A 14,469-nucleotide genomic window follows, 5' to 3' on the forward strand; every position below is an offset into this window, starting at 1 on the left:
TACCGGCCTCTACAAAGCCCTCTACTTTGTAGAGGCCGGTTATATGGTTCCATCGACGGGATAGTCACTTTTTCTTCAAAAAGTGCAGCGTGGATTGTTGTGGGTGCAAGCAACACAAAGCTTGTCGTTATGGAAGAGAAGAGAGACCAAGCACCTAAAGAGGGATCTTCCTCACATGGCACAGAGAAAGTTCCCTCAACTCTTCAAGAAGAGGACAGGTTGTTTAGAGCTCAACTGCGTTGCTGCATGGGCATGTTTCAGCAGTTGACTAGCAACCCAAGGATGCAGGAGTTCTTACAGGCTCCGACACAGGGTTTTCAGCCTCCTACACAAGACATGACTGAGCCGTTGCAAGAAAAGGATATTTCCAATGCGCAGAGGATTCATGATGCTCGAGGGAAAGCTCATGTGGTTGAGCAACCAACGGTGTCCAATGATCCAAAGCAACTTGCTTTAGTTGGACAAGAACCGTTTGTAAATGGTCAAGGGAGTAATGAACAGGCTATGCGTCAGACCCTTCCATTACCTAATACTTATCCTCGTTATTTTGGAGGTGGTTCAGTGTTTCAAGCTATAACACCTTCCACAGGTTATATGCCAGGGAATGTGTTCGGGACAATGCAAACAGGCATGGGTAACCCTATGTATGCGAACATGGGTGTCCAACCAGGTTTTCAGGGCGCCTATGAACAGTTTTGAGTGCCTGGAACACAGTTTGGTATGGCAAGTTTTTCGTAGCCATACACCCAAAATGCAGATTTGACACGTAAAACAGGTGATGCGAGTGTTGGAGTGGGCAATCGTGGAGCACCGCTTTTGCAGGCACCTCTTTATAGCAACATGGCTCATTTGAGTCAGCCTAAGGATTACAAGGAAGGTGGGCAACGAGTTAAGTTTGAAAATTTCCGAGGAACTAAGGATCAATTGAAGGCTTTGACTTTCATACAGCAGTTCGATGCAGCTTATGCTGGAGGAAACTTCGCAGAATCTTCAAAGATACGCAAGGCTGCCACTTTCTTGAAAGGGAATGCGCTTCAATGGTGGACCGCATTGTTGAATCAGGGTCAAGCCCCAACAACGTGGGTCCAATTCAAACAGCTTATTGCGCCTGCATGGCTGAACACTTTTGAAGTGGATGTGATGACAAAATGGCACGAGTTGAATGCTAAACAATGTGCGAATCTAGAAGAGTACAATAAACAGTTTTGGGCCGCATTGTTGCCAGTCACCTCTTACAGGTTTGTGCCATTGTCAGAACAGATTGAGAACTATTGTTGTGGATTGCCCAAGAAATCAAGGACTACTGCACAAAGACTACTGTCATGAATATGTTTCAGTTGATTGAGAATGCAAGAGTGGCCAACAATCTATCGAAGGGAGATTCTAATGGATTTAATAGCCAAAAGAAAGGGTCCCAGGGAAAACAGTCCTCAGCCAAGGGCAATGTTGCAGCAAAGCCTTCTGCGCCTCCGACAAAAAAGCCCTCCAATGAAGAAGCTGACACGTCCAAGAAGCAGTCTAAATCTTCTTCGGGACGAGAACAAGGACAAAAAAGGCATTTTTCTGGCAAAACCTTTGAAGAAAGGAAAGCTCTTAGGGAGGCCAAGAAATGCTACATTTGTGAAGAGGAAGGCCATTTTGCAAATGAATGCCCACAAAAGAAGTCACGGGATAAGGATGACAAGTCAGACCATAAAAGGAAGAAGCCAAAGCCGAGTGCAGGACTTGTCCCAGATTTGGTTGGTGACCAGCCAAGTAATCTCTCCTTGTAATACCCATAGGCGAGAGCGACTATGATTTCAAGGGCAAGATAATGTCATGAAAATAAATTTTGATCTACTTAGATAATTTTTACTCTATAAAATTGGCCATTTTAGAGCGAGAAAATAAGAAAAGTGGAAAGGCCAATGTTACAAGGTGGCTTTAAGATGTGTTTCAGGACCTAAGAGTGCCAAAAGAAGACGCGACCTTTAGAATTGCCAGGGAAATTCTTACAGGAATCAAATGTGCCAAAGGGGATGAGAACTAAATTCAATGTGGCTTGAGAACCCTTGCTTATCCACACACACACACACACACACACAACTCTTAGAAAAAAGATCTAGAGCTTCAACATGCAAGTAGTAAAGAGCTAATGTAACTGGCTGGACTACTACCCACGCCGTCCGGAATAGCAGAACATATTTTGCAGCTTTGAGAACCAAAATTTCAGCACATAGATAATGTACATATTCGACAAAGTAATTAGGAAATAGAGACGTTGAGAGGTAGAGATGGGATCAAGAGAGATGGAGAGGCGGAGTTCCTCCCCTGAGCGATACTAGCCCCTGAATAGGCACCCCTTTTGTATTTATGCAAAGAGTTACTGTACAATGCTCACAAGAGATAGCGCCTTGCTTCGTGAGAACATGTAGAGAGAGTGTGTGCCAGCAATAGTCCTTACAATTGGCTAAACCAACCCTTTTAATAGAGATGTGTATGAGTGTGTTTACACAAAGTCCAAGTGCAAGGTGTGTGCACTTTCGTCTTCAGTTTGAACCTCTAATGGGATGTTTTGGACAAGTGGCCGGTTCCTCATCTATGTGTAGGCGCCTTGGCTAAAAATGGAGAATTTTGGGACTACCACGCTCCGAACTACTCTTCATAAGGGTCATCGGCTTCCTGCTATGCTTGAATTGGCCCCCACTAGAGTCGCCTAGCACTTGCTATCCGGATTGCAGCCTCCCATGAATGCACTCCAAGGGTATCCCATGGTGTTACAGGTTGCATGCTATGGTGGATACTTACAACAAAAAGATTACCCTTGTACATAGAGGAAAGACTCATGTCCTTGATGTAAAGCTTAAAGGTGAGTCTGTTCCAATTGTTTCTGCTTCTGCTATTTCATCTGTAATAAAGAATCATCTTTTTGCGTACTTGATCTTTGCAAAAGAAGTACCTGAAGTCGTATCTAATTCATCTACCTTAGATAAAGACAGGTCAACTTTTTTGAGTGGTTTCAATGATTGTTTTTCAGACTCTTTGCCAGGGGAGTTACCTCCTGAGAGACCTGAGGATCATACAATAGATCTTGTGCCACGTTCTAGTCCACCGAATAGACCACCATACACGGTTGCAAGAGATTATGAGTCAGGTCAATGAGCTTTTAGAGAAGGGGCTCATTTAGCCCAGTTCATCCCCTTTTTGTTCGCATGTACTCGTAGTGCAGAAGAAGGATGGTTCATGGCGCATGTGCATTGACTATCGCGCCTTGAATAAGAATGTAGCAGACTTGGACACTCCAAGTCAAGAATCAATCGCGACAGCACCAAATAACCACTTCAAAACAATTCACAGATCACAATAGATTTGCACTGGCCTGGCGGAGTTCCGTGCCTAGAGATATTGACCCCAAAGACTGGCGCCCCTTTCAGTATTTCTTTACATATTAAACCAATGTCAAAGTACAAAGAGCGGTTAGGGTTTCACTGTCAGACTCTGCTTCTAGATGTTGTAACAGACTTGGACACTCCAAGTCAAGAATCAATCGCGACAGCACCAAATAACCACTTTAAAACAATTCACAAATCACAATAGATTTGCATTGGCCCGGCGGAATTCCGCGCCCCGAGATATTGGCCCCAAAGACAGGCGCCCGTTTCGGTATTTCTTTATGTATGAAATCAATGTCAAAGTACAAAGAGAGGTTAGGGTTTCACTCTCAGACTCTGCGTCCAGATGCTCTGAGAAGTGAGGCCCTCACCGCGAATATAAAGATTACAAGGGATGCCCAAAAGCTTTCAGTCAAAAGCAGATTCTCTCTCTCTCTCTCAATGAGAGCAAAATAAAGCAATTATGCCTTTCTCTCTCTCTATCTTCCAAGTGTGGAGCAAAAGCTGCAAATAGCGTCGCTCATGCTGATGCTTTTTTACTTCCCCAAATCCCAGAATCCGTACCTGCTGCCACGTGGCATTTCCCGACTGATTAGGGTTTCCAGCCAGCAATTAAGATTAGGGTCCAAAAATTAGGGTTTCTTGCAGAAATTAGGGTTTGCAGGATTTTTAGGGTTTCTGTTGTCGATAGCCACGTCATCACTTTGTGACAAAGAATACCATCAAGAACAGGTTCCCCATACCGAGGATAGCTGACATTCTCGGCTTGAGGGAGCATCACCGTTTCCAAGGATAGACCTCAAGAGTGGGTACCATCAGATACGCATTAGGCCAGAAGATGTTCATAAGACTGCGTTCAGGACAACATTTGGTCTCTATGAGTTTGTTGTTATGCCATTTGGTCTCACAACTGCTCCTGCCACGTTTAATAGAATGATGGACATAATTTTTAGACCCCATAGAAACTTCGTGGGTACCTTCTTTGATGACATGATTGTCTACTCAAAGTCCGAAGAGGAGCATAAGGATCACTTGACCGCAGTTTTCAATGAGTTACGTAAGAACAGGCTACTCATTAATGCGAAAAAGAGTAAATTCTTTTTGGAAGAGATTTACTTCCTTGGACACATTGTTTCAAAGGATGGGGTACGCATGGATCCCGCCAAAGTGGAAGCAATTAGGTCATGGCCAAACTTGAAGTCTGTACATGACATTCGAAGCTTTCTAGGCTTATGTTCCTACTACAGGAGGTTCATCCGAAATTTTGCTGAGATTGCTTCTCCACTCCATGCACTGCAAGGAAAAGGAGTTACTTTCAAGTGGACAGCCAAGGAAATTTTAGCCTTCAAACACTTAAAAGAGAAGCTGACTATAGATCCGGTAATCATTTTGCCAAATCTTTCGAAACCTTTTGTGGTTCAGTGTGATGCGTGTGGCCATAGTCTGGGTGCAGTTCTAATGCAGAAGGACCGAGTAGTTGCATATGAGAGCAGAATTCTTTTGAAGACTAAAAGAAACTTGCAAGTCTATGACAAAGATTTGTTGGCAGTAATTCATACTCTCACTAGTTCGAAACACTATCTGCTAGGGGCTGATTTTGTTGTCCAAACCGATCATCAAACCTTGCGATATTTTCTCACACAGACGAAGTTGTCTAAGAAGCACATGCGATGGGCAAGCATCTTGTCAATGTTCCATTTTCAGATTGTGCATGTGCAAGGGAAAAAGTACGTAGTGGCTGATGCATTGTCACGAAAGCCCCAAATTTCAACAGTGTCAATTCTGTACCATTGTGAACTAGACGAAATGAAGACACGATATGCTGAAGATTCAGGTTTTGCAAGGATCTATGACTAGCTTGTTGATGGGCAACATCATGAGCACTATATACTTAAGAATGACTTTCTCATGATGCATGGAAAGTTATGCTTGTTACGGCCAAAGATTTTGATGGAAAGTCATGCTCCACCTTATGCTAGGTATCGTGGAATTCATGCGACAGTGAAAGGGATTGAGGCATTCTTATACTGGCCAGCTTTGCGTCAAGATGTTGACACATTTGAGTTTGCCAAAAAGTCAAATTTGACAGGCAAAAGCAACCGGGATTGTTGCAGCCATTGCCGATCCCTGATAGGCCATGGGAAAGCATAGCAATGGACTTTATCTTTGATCTTCCAAGAACACAAACAGGCAATGATGGGATTTGGACTATCATTTGTAGGTTCAGTTAGCAGGCCCATTTCATTCCTATGAGGAGAAGATAAAGCCTGAACACATGGTCAAGATATCCATGAGCAATATCTTTAAATATCACGGGATGTTTCAGTCAATTGTCAGTGACATGGATCCACGTATGACGAGTCTTTTATAAGGGCACTACGCTAAAGTTCTCTTCTTTGTTTCATCCGCAAACTGATGGAAAGTCAGAAGAGGCAAATTCTAATGTCCTGGATCTTCTCAAATGTTATGTGTCAAAGCACAAGGCAACTTGGGAACACCATCTCCCATTGGTTGAATATGCTTACAATAACATTGCGCATACGTCAACATGTAAGGCACCATTTGAGATAGTGGAAGCAGGGAAGAAAGTCCCGCCCATTTTGCAGATTAAGGACAAGATATTTGAGGCAGACAAGTATGTGCAAGATATGGATGAAACATACAAGAAGATAAAGATTGCTCTTAAGAAGACTCTAGCTAAGCAAAAGAAAGCTGCTATCATCGTCATGAACTTGTATTTTCAATTGGTGATTGGATGCCTTTGCGCTTTGAAAAGGCCAGGTTAAGGAAAAGGAAAGGCAAGGAACATTTGTTTCCTAAGCTCACTATGCGATATTATGGTCCTTAGATTTCAGAAAAGATCAACGATGTAGCTTACAGGTTGAAGCTACCAAAAGGCTGGAAAATACATAATGCTTTTCATGTTAGCCTTCTAAGACCCTTTGTTGGTGATGTGCCAGAGAATATGCTTGATGAGGAACAGATCCTTGTTCCTGAACAGATATTGGCACATTAAGGAAAGGAAGGTTAGAGAAAAGGTTGCAAGACGGCGGACGCTGCCTGGTGAAGTTCAAGAACTATCCATCTTTGGATGCCAAATGGATGGAAGAGTCTAAATTGGTTGATTCGCCTCAGTTATTGCAATTATATCTTGAACCCACAATGACTTGATGTAGCTTTTTTGGAGCAAGGCAAGAGCATGGTTCGTGATGCTCAACAAAGTAGTTAAGCAATTGTATCTACTCTTTCCATACAGAATTTAGCTAGAGAAGTTTGTGCTTAAAAGTACACTAGACGACTTCTATGCTTGATATATGTGTCGTAGCCAGGTTGGTGGGATTGTTTAATCCTCCAACGCTCCATTTCCGGAAGCATGTATATCTTGGATTCCCATCATAAAATATATGTGATATCAGGAGATACCACATGTATTATTGGCATGCAAGCGAGGTCGCTTGCAGTATTTCAAGGGTGGGGTGTGTCACCATGAGGTGTATTTTTCATGTTGCCTTTCGTAAATAAGTACTAGATATTTTATTTATTTTTATTTTTACTTGTTTTCCTCAGAACCCTTGAAAAGGTGAAAGTGGACATTGCATGGCTAGTGTGAAACAGCTGCGGCCGAATAGGTTTCTCACATTGGGAGTCTGAGTCGGTCAGTCTGGGATTGTTCGGGCCAGTCAGCACTGAATTCTGATGAGTACGGAAGCATGTGTGCGCCAAATGAAGTATGGGCCACTCGAAAAGTCACAACTTTATAAGTCAGTGTGAACTAGGGAATTAACTCAAAGGGGCAAACTGGACACTTGGCAGGAGGAGAGCAGCCTGCAGGACACCTCAACAAGAGGAGGCGCCCATTTGAGGCCGAGGACTGATTTTTACTCATGAAAGTGACCTACAGTGTGTGTGTGAGTAGTGGGTGTAGGTCTACAGCTTTAATGGAAAGCTTGCCTTCTCCTCTCTCTCATGTAGCACGATGACTTGCTCTCGTGCATCTCTCTCTCCCCTTTGGCACATATGGTAATGCCCCACTAGTTGAGCTACTCAAATGAATATGTACAATTTTGGGGGTTTATGCACGTTTGCCAAGGCAAGAGCCTTCTGAACAGAAACCGGATTAGCTAATTGCTAATCCCCCACAGATACGCGCAGTTCCATCGCGAAAGATTACGAGTTTGGAGAGTTTTTCTCGCGTGAACACTCGTCCAATTCACAAGGGAACAATCCCATTGCGTGCGGGAGCCCTTGGGACACGCGGAGACGTGTTTGCTCCGGTAAAAACAATCCAAAACAGGGAATTACAACCTGCTGTGTGTTTCTACAGGTTTAGGGTTTCGCACCTAAACTGCAAGGGAACACCGGGGGAGCCTCGTGAGAACCTTGGGATGTGTGTACAGTCTTTTGGGCACCCGGCAGTGAAAAACAGAGAATTACAGCTCGTTGAATTTCTGTGACAGCTCACGAGAAAGCTTCCAGATAGTGAGGGAATCCGCCCTAGACAGGTACTTTTGACCTACAGGGGTTTTTGCGCCGTTATGCTGCCGAAATCAGGTCGGAAACCTGCGTTTTCAACCCTCGCCAGGTTTGGACAGCTTTGTGAAAGCTTGTACTAAGTGGTCAGATCGTCTACCTTAAATTGATAAAGAAATACCGAAAGGGGCACCAGTTTTTGACACCTACAGGGTGTCGATCTCGTGTGCACAGTGACATTCTAGTCATTGGACGTATCTATGTTCTCTTTCCTTCTCAGTGCTGTGTGTAAAGTTAACAGGTAATTGAAATAGTACCGCCCTCTACGTTGTACAGGCCGGTTATACTCAACCCTTAAGACAGAAGGTGATGGATGAAGCACATAATTCTCCCTATGCCGGGCATTGGGAAATTGCTACTACCACTAGTGCCCTCGAAAGATATTTCTTTTGGCCAACACTCCGGGCGGACTATGAAAAATATATACGCAAGTGTTTAGTATGCAAAAAAGTGAAATGTGACAGACATAAAGTTTATGGCAAGCTTCTCTGCCTAACACGCCATGGGAAAGTATTGCCATGGATTTTATTACGGATCTTCCTAGATCCGAGAATGGAAATGATGCAAATTGGACTATAGTAGACGGATTCAATAAGCAAGCACATTTCCTTTCAGTTAAGAAGACAATCAAAGCTGATTACATGGCTAGAATATTTCTAGCTGAAATTTTTAAACATCATGGATTGCCAAAGACTATTGTCAACAGTAGAGATCCTCACATGACTAGTCTATTTTGGCAAGCATTGTTTGAGAATTTGGGAACTAAGCTTGATTTTTAATCAGCTTATCATCCTCAAACAGATGGTCAAAGCGAAATCGCTAATGCCACTATTTTAGACCTTCTCAAGTATTATGTTTCGGAAAGACAATCTGAATGGAAACAATACTTACCCTTAGTTGAGTTTGTGTATAATAATACCATACATTCCTCAACTAGTAAAGCTCTCTTCGAAATTATTCATGGAAAGCCACTCTTACTTCCTATTATGGTTACCAAAGAAAATATCTTTGCCGCAAATGAATTTGTGCACGATATTGATACCGCCTACAAACAAGTGAAGCAAGCAATTCTTCGTACTCAAGAGCAACAAAAGAGAAAAGCAGACAAGCATAGAAGAAATCTTAATCTTGAGAAAGGACAATATGTTCTACTTAAGTTTGAGAAAGCTAGATTGAACAAGCAGGTTGTAACAGACTTGGACACTCCAAGCCAAGAATCAATCGCGACAGCACCAAATAACCACTTCAAAACAATTCACAGATCACAATAGATTTGCACTGTCCAAAAAATAATTATTTATTTTATTTTATTTTTTAAGCCTCCACGATTTCCGAAAATTAGGGTTTTTGGCAGAAATTAGGATTTCTGTTGTCCGCCACGTCATCACTTTGTGACACAGGTCGGATTGTAAAACTTTCCCATAGATTTTACGGCCCTTTCAAGATTACAGATAAAGTCAAAGAAGTAACTTTTAAATTGGATTTGCCTTCTCATTGGCGCATCCAAAATGCTTTTCATATATTAGTTGTGTGCAGATTAGAATAGAACTAGCAATTCTAGGACCTCAAGTGTGCTCGAACTTGGGCCAAAGCACCTCAGGGAGAACCTAGCTGAAAATACCCTGAAGTCCTAGTGATTGGGAAATCGGGTCTTCAATAAGGGGTAGATAGTAGCCTCAGATTTCAGGCTTAGAAAATTATGCCCGTCAGTGCGAGCACAGGAATGAGATGGGGTTCTTAAAACAGTAATCCTAAGGCTTGGATTATTTTTAAGACCTTAGGATAAGTAAATTAAACTAATTTCAATTGTTTGTGCCGGACAAAATGGACAGACAAGTGCGAACACGTAATGCCAGAGCAGTGTTGATACTGCATTGTGTTGGGAAGCAGCTAACGTTTTCATTAGTAGCATCCACGTGTGTACTTGTGAGTTAATTTCCACATTTCATTAAGAGCCTAAGGACTTTTAAATATGAAAGTTGAATGGTTTGTTAGTTTATTAAGTAAGTGTGTCAATGCAAAGTGACTCTCTCACTCTCACTCTCACCCTCTCCCATCCTCTAGCGCCCCCTCTTCTTGCTGGCTTTATAAGAGCACCCTCCCTCCTCTTCTCAGGTTGGCAATGCACCTACTCCCCCTAAAGTGAGCGTGCTCTACGTACGAGAGCTCTCAGTTGAAGCTTGAGAATCAACCCTTGTGGTGTATGTGAAGTCCTGGAGTTCCCATCACCTAAAACAAGGTTTCTCTTCATGATACATTGTTGTGGAGGAAGATTCATTCTGAAAAGTAGAAGGAAACTCTCTCTCTCACGCCTAGCTGCTACAAAATCTCGGATTTCAACCCCTAATCACCTCTATTAAGGTGAATTTCAGCAAAATACTACCTACACTACGCGTACACAAAGTTTTGTGCGATTCCATCGCGAAAAAGGTCCCTACTTCGGCATTGAAACGTGCTCAAGTAACATTTTCAAATTATGTGCAGAAAATTACAGCAAGCATGTATGCGTGCATTTTGTGTGTTTCTTCTTTGTTTTTTTTACAGGAATGATTATACATGAAGGGACACAGTTAACGGAAGGTAGACTCATTTTTGAGAGCTTGCAAGGAGTTTTCTGAAAGATGGACTCGTTTACGAGAGCTTCCCAAAATCTCATAGCAAAGGAAAAATCCTCTAAATAGTCAAAGTAGTTTTCTCACTCTCTCAGTCAAAAGCAGAAAAGGAACAAAGAAAGAATAGAGGACATTCCTGTGCTTGTAAAGATTCTCCCTTAGTAATAAAGATCTTCTCTTTATGGGAGGAACCACCCCATCTTTTGGTCCCCAATGAAGTCTCTCTCTCTCTCTCTCTCTCTCTCTCTCTCTCTCTCTCTCTCTCTCTCTCTCTCTCTCTCTCCAAATTCTCATGAATTACATTTAACAATTAGTTTACGCTTTCGTATTTTTGTGACACGCACTCGCAACGTGCCAAGACAATGGATTGAGGAGAAATCATGGGTCAGACGTGTGTGTGTATGTATGTCTTGTCATGTTGATTCATACATACAAAAAGTTACTTCATAGGTAGGAAACTGGTTTCAAAAAGCGCTTGAAGCGTTTACAACGTAAGAGTAACAAGAAATCATTTATGAACAAATATTTATTCGTTTTAAAATTTCTATAACTCTGTTTCAAAACCAACTTACACACATAAATAAGTACACTCAATAGGATGCATGTCACAAGTCACAACCACGCTTCAAAGTTCAAACAAACGCCAACACACCACAATCTCTACAAATTGCCACATTGAAGTAAGGGTATGGTCCATAGAAATGAGACACAAAGACAATGCATAGCCTAGTAAATAAACTAAATGGAAGCGAAGTTTAACCCAAAAGAAAATACGAGACAAGAAGTGCATGATATTCAATGTCCATAAAAAATAATAATATTGTATGTATGTATGTATATTATACACACACATTATGTATGTATTTATGGCACATATACGCACATGCACATAGGTGTATATACATCATAAGTAAATAATTATTTTTTTATTCTTTTCATCTGTATACATGTATGTATTTGGGCACGGGCATACACCAATATATATATATATATATATATATATATATATATATACACACACACACACACACATATATATATGTATATATATGTATGTATACGTATACGTATGTATGTATATGTACTTATACGTATACATGTGTATATACATATACATACATATCTATATATATATATATATATATATATATATATATATATATATATATGTATGTATAGATATATATATACATATATGTATGTACATATATATATATATATATATATATATATATATGTATGTATAGATATATATATACATATATGTATGTACATATATATATATATATATATATATATATATATATATATATATATATATATATATATGTATAGATATATATATATATATATGTATGTATATATATATATATATATACATATATGTATGTATATATATATATATATATACATATATGTATATATATGTATAGATATATATACATATATGTATATATATGTATATATATGTATATATATATATATATACATGTATAGATATATATGTATATATATGTATATATATATATACATGTATAGATATATATATACATACATATATATATATATATATACATATATGTATATATATATACATATATATACATATATGTATATATATGTACATATATATATACATGTATATATATATATATATATATATATATATATATATGCATATACATGTATATAGATATACATACATACATACACACACACACACACACACATATATATATATATATATATATATATGTGTGTGTGTGTGTATGTATCTATATATACATACATACAAATGTATATAGATATATACATGTATATTGCGTGGCCGCATATTTATACACTTTTTATACATAGATATATATGTGTATATGTCTTGTGTGTTTGAAAACTCCCACATGCATATTAACATGTATACATAAGTGCGTGTCTCTCCACATGTGCACGTGTCTCGCCCTCCTATTTCATACATAACATATAAACACGGATGTGCATTCGTATACATGTATATGTAACATGCAATATACCACAAAGTAAGGCATGTAAACAGTTCACTTTCTGAAATCCAGTATATCTTTGGGATAAAAGCCCTCCCTTCAGTAAGGCAGCAATACAAATCCCGCTTCCTTTCCTTGCCCCCAACTTTTCATGTGAAGCATACAGATAATTAATTGCACTCTAACTAAAACAATCAAAGAGCCATGAATATCCAGTACATATGTACCTCTCCTGCCCCGACCGTCAAAACATGAGGGGTAAAGCCATGACCAGTCGCACCTAGATAAAAACACATCAATTATCAATCTTCACCAACTAAGAAAGGCATTTGGCAACCAAAAACTGACCAAGTTTCTAAATATCCTGTTAAGCTCACCAGTTGTTAAGCTCTGTGTTTTCTTGCTCGGGCCTCGGCCACCCCCCTTTTTTTCTGCAGCTGGGGCAGAATTTAGAGGGATAACTAATGCAGCAGAACCATTCACATCTGCTGCATACTTCCGGGGCCTCCCTCTCTTTTTTTTGCACATAGAAGTGGGTCTTGGTACCATAGCTGAGCCAGGGCTCATGCTGCCACCAACACCAGAAGGGGGGCTACCTGTCTGCACTTGATGAGGCATCATGTGAGGAGGTGTTTCAGGGGGGTAGCAGACAGACATACCAGAACTAGAACTAGGATTCATGTTTGAAGGGCTAGGGTTGAGATTTGGGCCCGGTCCAGGATTGAAATTAGGGCTCGGACTCATCTGCCGCAATGGAGCAGGGCTGTGGATCATAGAAGGGTTGAAAGAGTTCCTGCTTGTGTTTTCTTGCAGCTGTTGCTCATGTTGGTTCTGTTGAAAATGATGAAGGTGATGAAGATGATGAAGGTGATGGGCAGGTTGCTGATGCTGTTGATGTTGTTGGTGCTGTTGCTGCTGCTGATGGTGGTACTGGTGGTGAGGCTGATGAGGAGATGGAGACTCGTGCTGCTGCTGTTGTTGCTGTTGCAGAGGCGAAGGTTGATGGAGAGGAAAAGCTCCAGCACCTGCACGAATATGCTCATAGAAAGCTTGCATTTGCAGCTCCAACTGATGTGAGGAATCCCTTGCCTCCATCATGCGCAGGTCAACTTCTGAGAAAAGGTGAGGCGACGAAGGGTTTCATGGGTTTCGAGAGGAGACAGCAAATCCCACCGTCACCCGTGTCTGAAAGTGTGTGTGCGCGCGCGAGAAAGAGAGTGTGTGGGGATCCGAGACAGGAAGCAGATGTTGCTGTTAGGTGATTCGGCTCGAGAATGTTGTCGTACGTTTATGAATATACATTTCGCTTGTGCAAGCCTTTAGAGTTTCCCCTCTCAAAAAGATCCTCTCGACAACTGCCCCATCATCCTCCTCCTTTTTCCCACCCAACAAAGCCTCGAGGCTCGATCTTGCATGCCCAACATATATAGCTATGATATGTTATAACGCTATAATATCAAAAAGTTAGAGCTATAGCATCTCTCACACCTTTTCAAGTTTATCACTTGATAAATGAACAAGTGTCAACTATTTGTCACCCTCAGAGGATGCATGCTACTTTTTTATTTCATGGTATGGGCACATTGCGCTCCATGTGAGAGAGTGTTTATGTGGTCGCATCGATGCTCTGGATTTTGCTTTGCTCTTCTAAGGTTCTCTGCATCCTCAACGCAAGTTGACTACATCAGGTTTTTATGCTTTGTAAGTTTTCTGGGTTACTGCTCTCTGTAAAAGCCCAGATTGATTTATGGTCTTTTGACTTGCAGAAGGCCATAGTGGGGTGGGTGGAGAATTGGTGCAAATTTTAGACCGTTGATGCACATTGAACCGATGTTGGACATGTGTCTATTTTGCTTCAAAGTGAAGGCCTTAGTAATTGTTAGGTCTTTTCTTTCATTTCTTTTTGGTTTTCTAATGGTACCTTCCATTCACATTCTTCCATTCACATTTCAAAATATA

General features: G+C 40.7%; 1 protein-coding gene and 1 pseudogene across 2 annotated transcripts in view; one reads left to right on the top strand and one right to left on the bottom strand.

The window, feature by feature from the left end:
- LOC147449819 (AT-hook motif nuclear-localized protein 10-like) overlaps nt 1–13,874 on the bottom strand; it is a 48,820-nt gene extending 34,946 nt beyond the window's left edge. The window contains exons 1-2 of one of the 2 annotated variants that reach the window (XM_086522183.1): nt 12,888–13,874; nt 12,738–12,790 (exon numbers count right to left, since the gene is read on the bottom strand). In XM_086522183.1, coding sequence (XP_086378309.1) covers nt 12,738–12,790; nt 12,888–13,608 — 774 coding nt within the window. In that variant the 5' untranslated portion in view covers nt 13,609–13,874. The remainder of the gene's footprint in view (nt 1–12,737; nt 12,791–12,887) is intronic. The other variant, XM_086522182.1, reaches the window with a different exon arrangement.
- LOC147449820 (uncharacterized) lies at nt 492–6,542 on the top strand (annotated as a pseudogene).
- Nucleotides 13,875–14,469: the final 595 nt, after the last annotated feature.

This window comes from Adiantum capillus-veneris, chromosome 10, assembly GCF_014529385.1.
Source record: "Adiantum capillus-veneris isolate H3 chromosome 10, ASM1452938v2, whole genome shotgun sequence".
NCBI classification, from domain to species: domain Eukaryota; kingdom Viridiplantae; phylum Streptophyta; class Polypodiopsida; order Polypodiales; family Pteridaceae; genus Adiantum; species Adiantum capillus-veneris.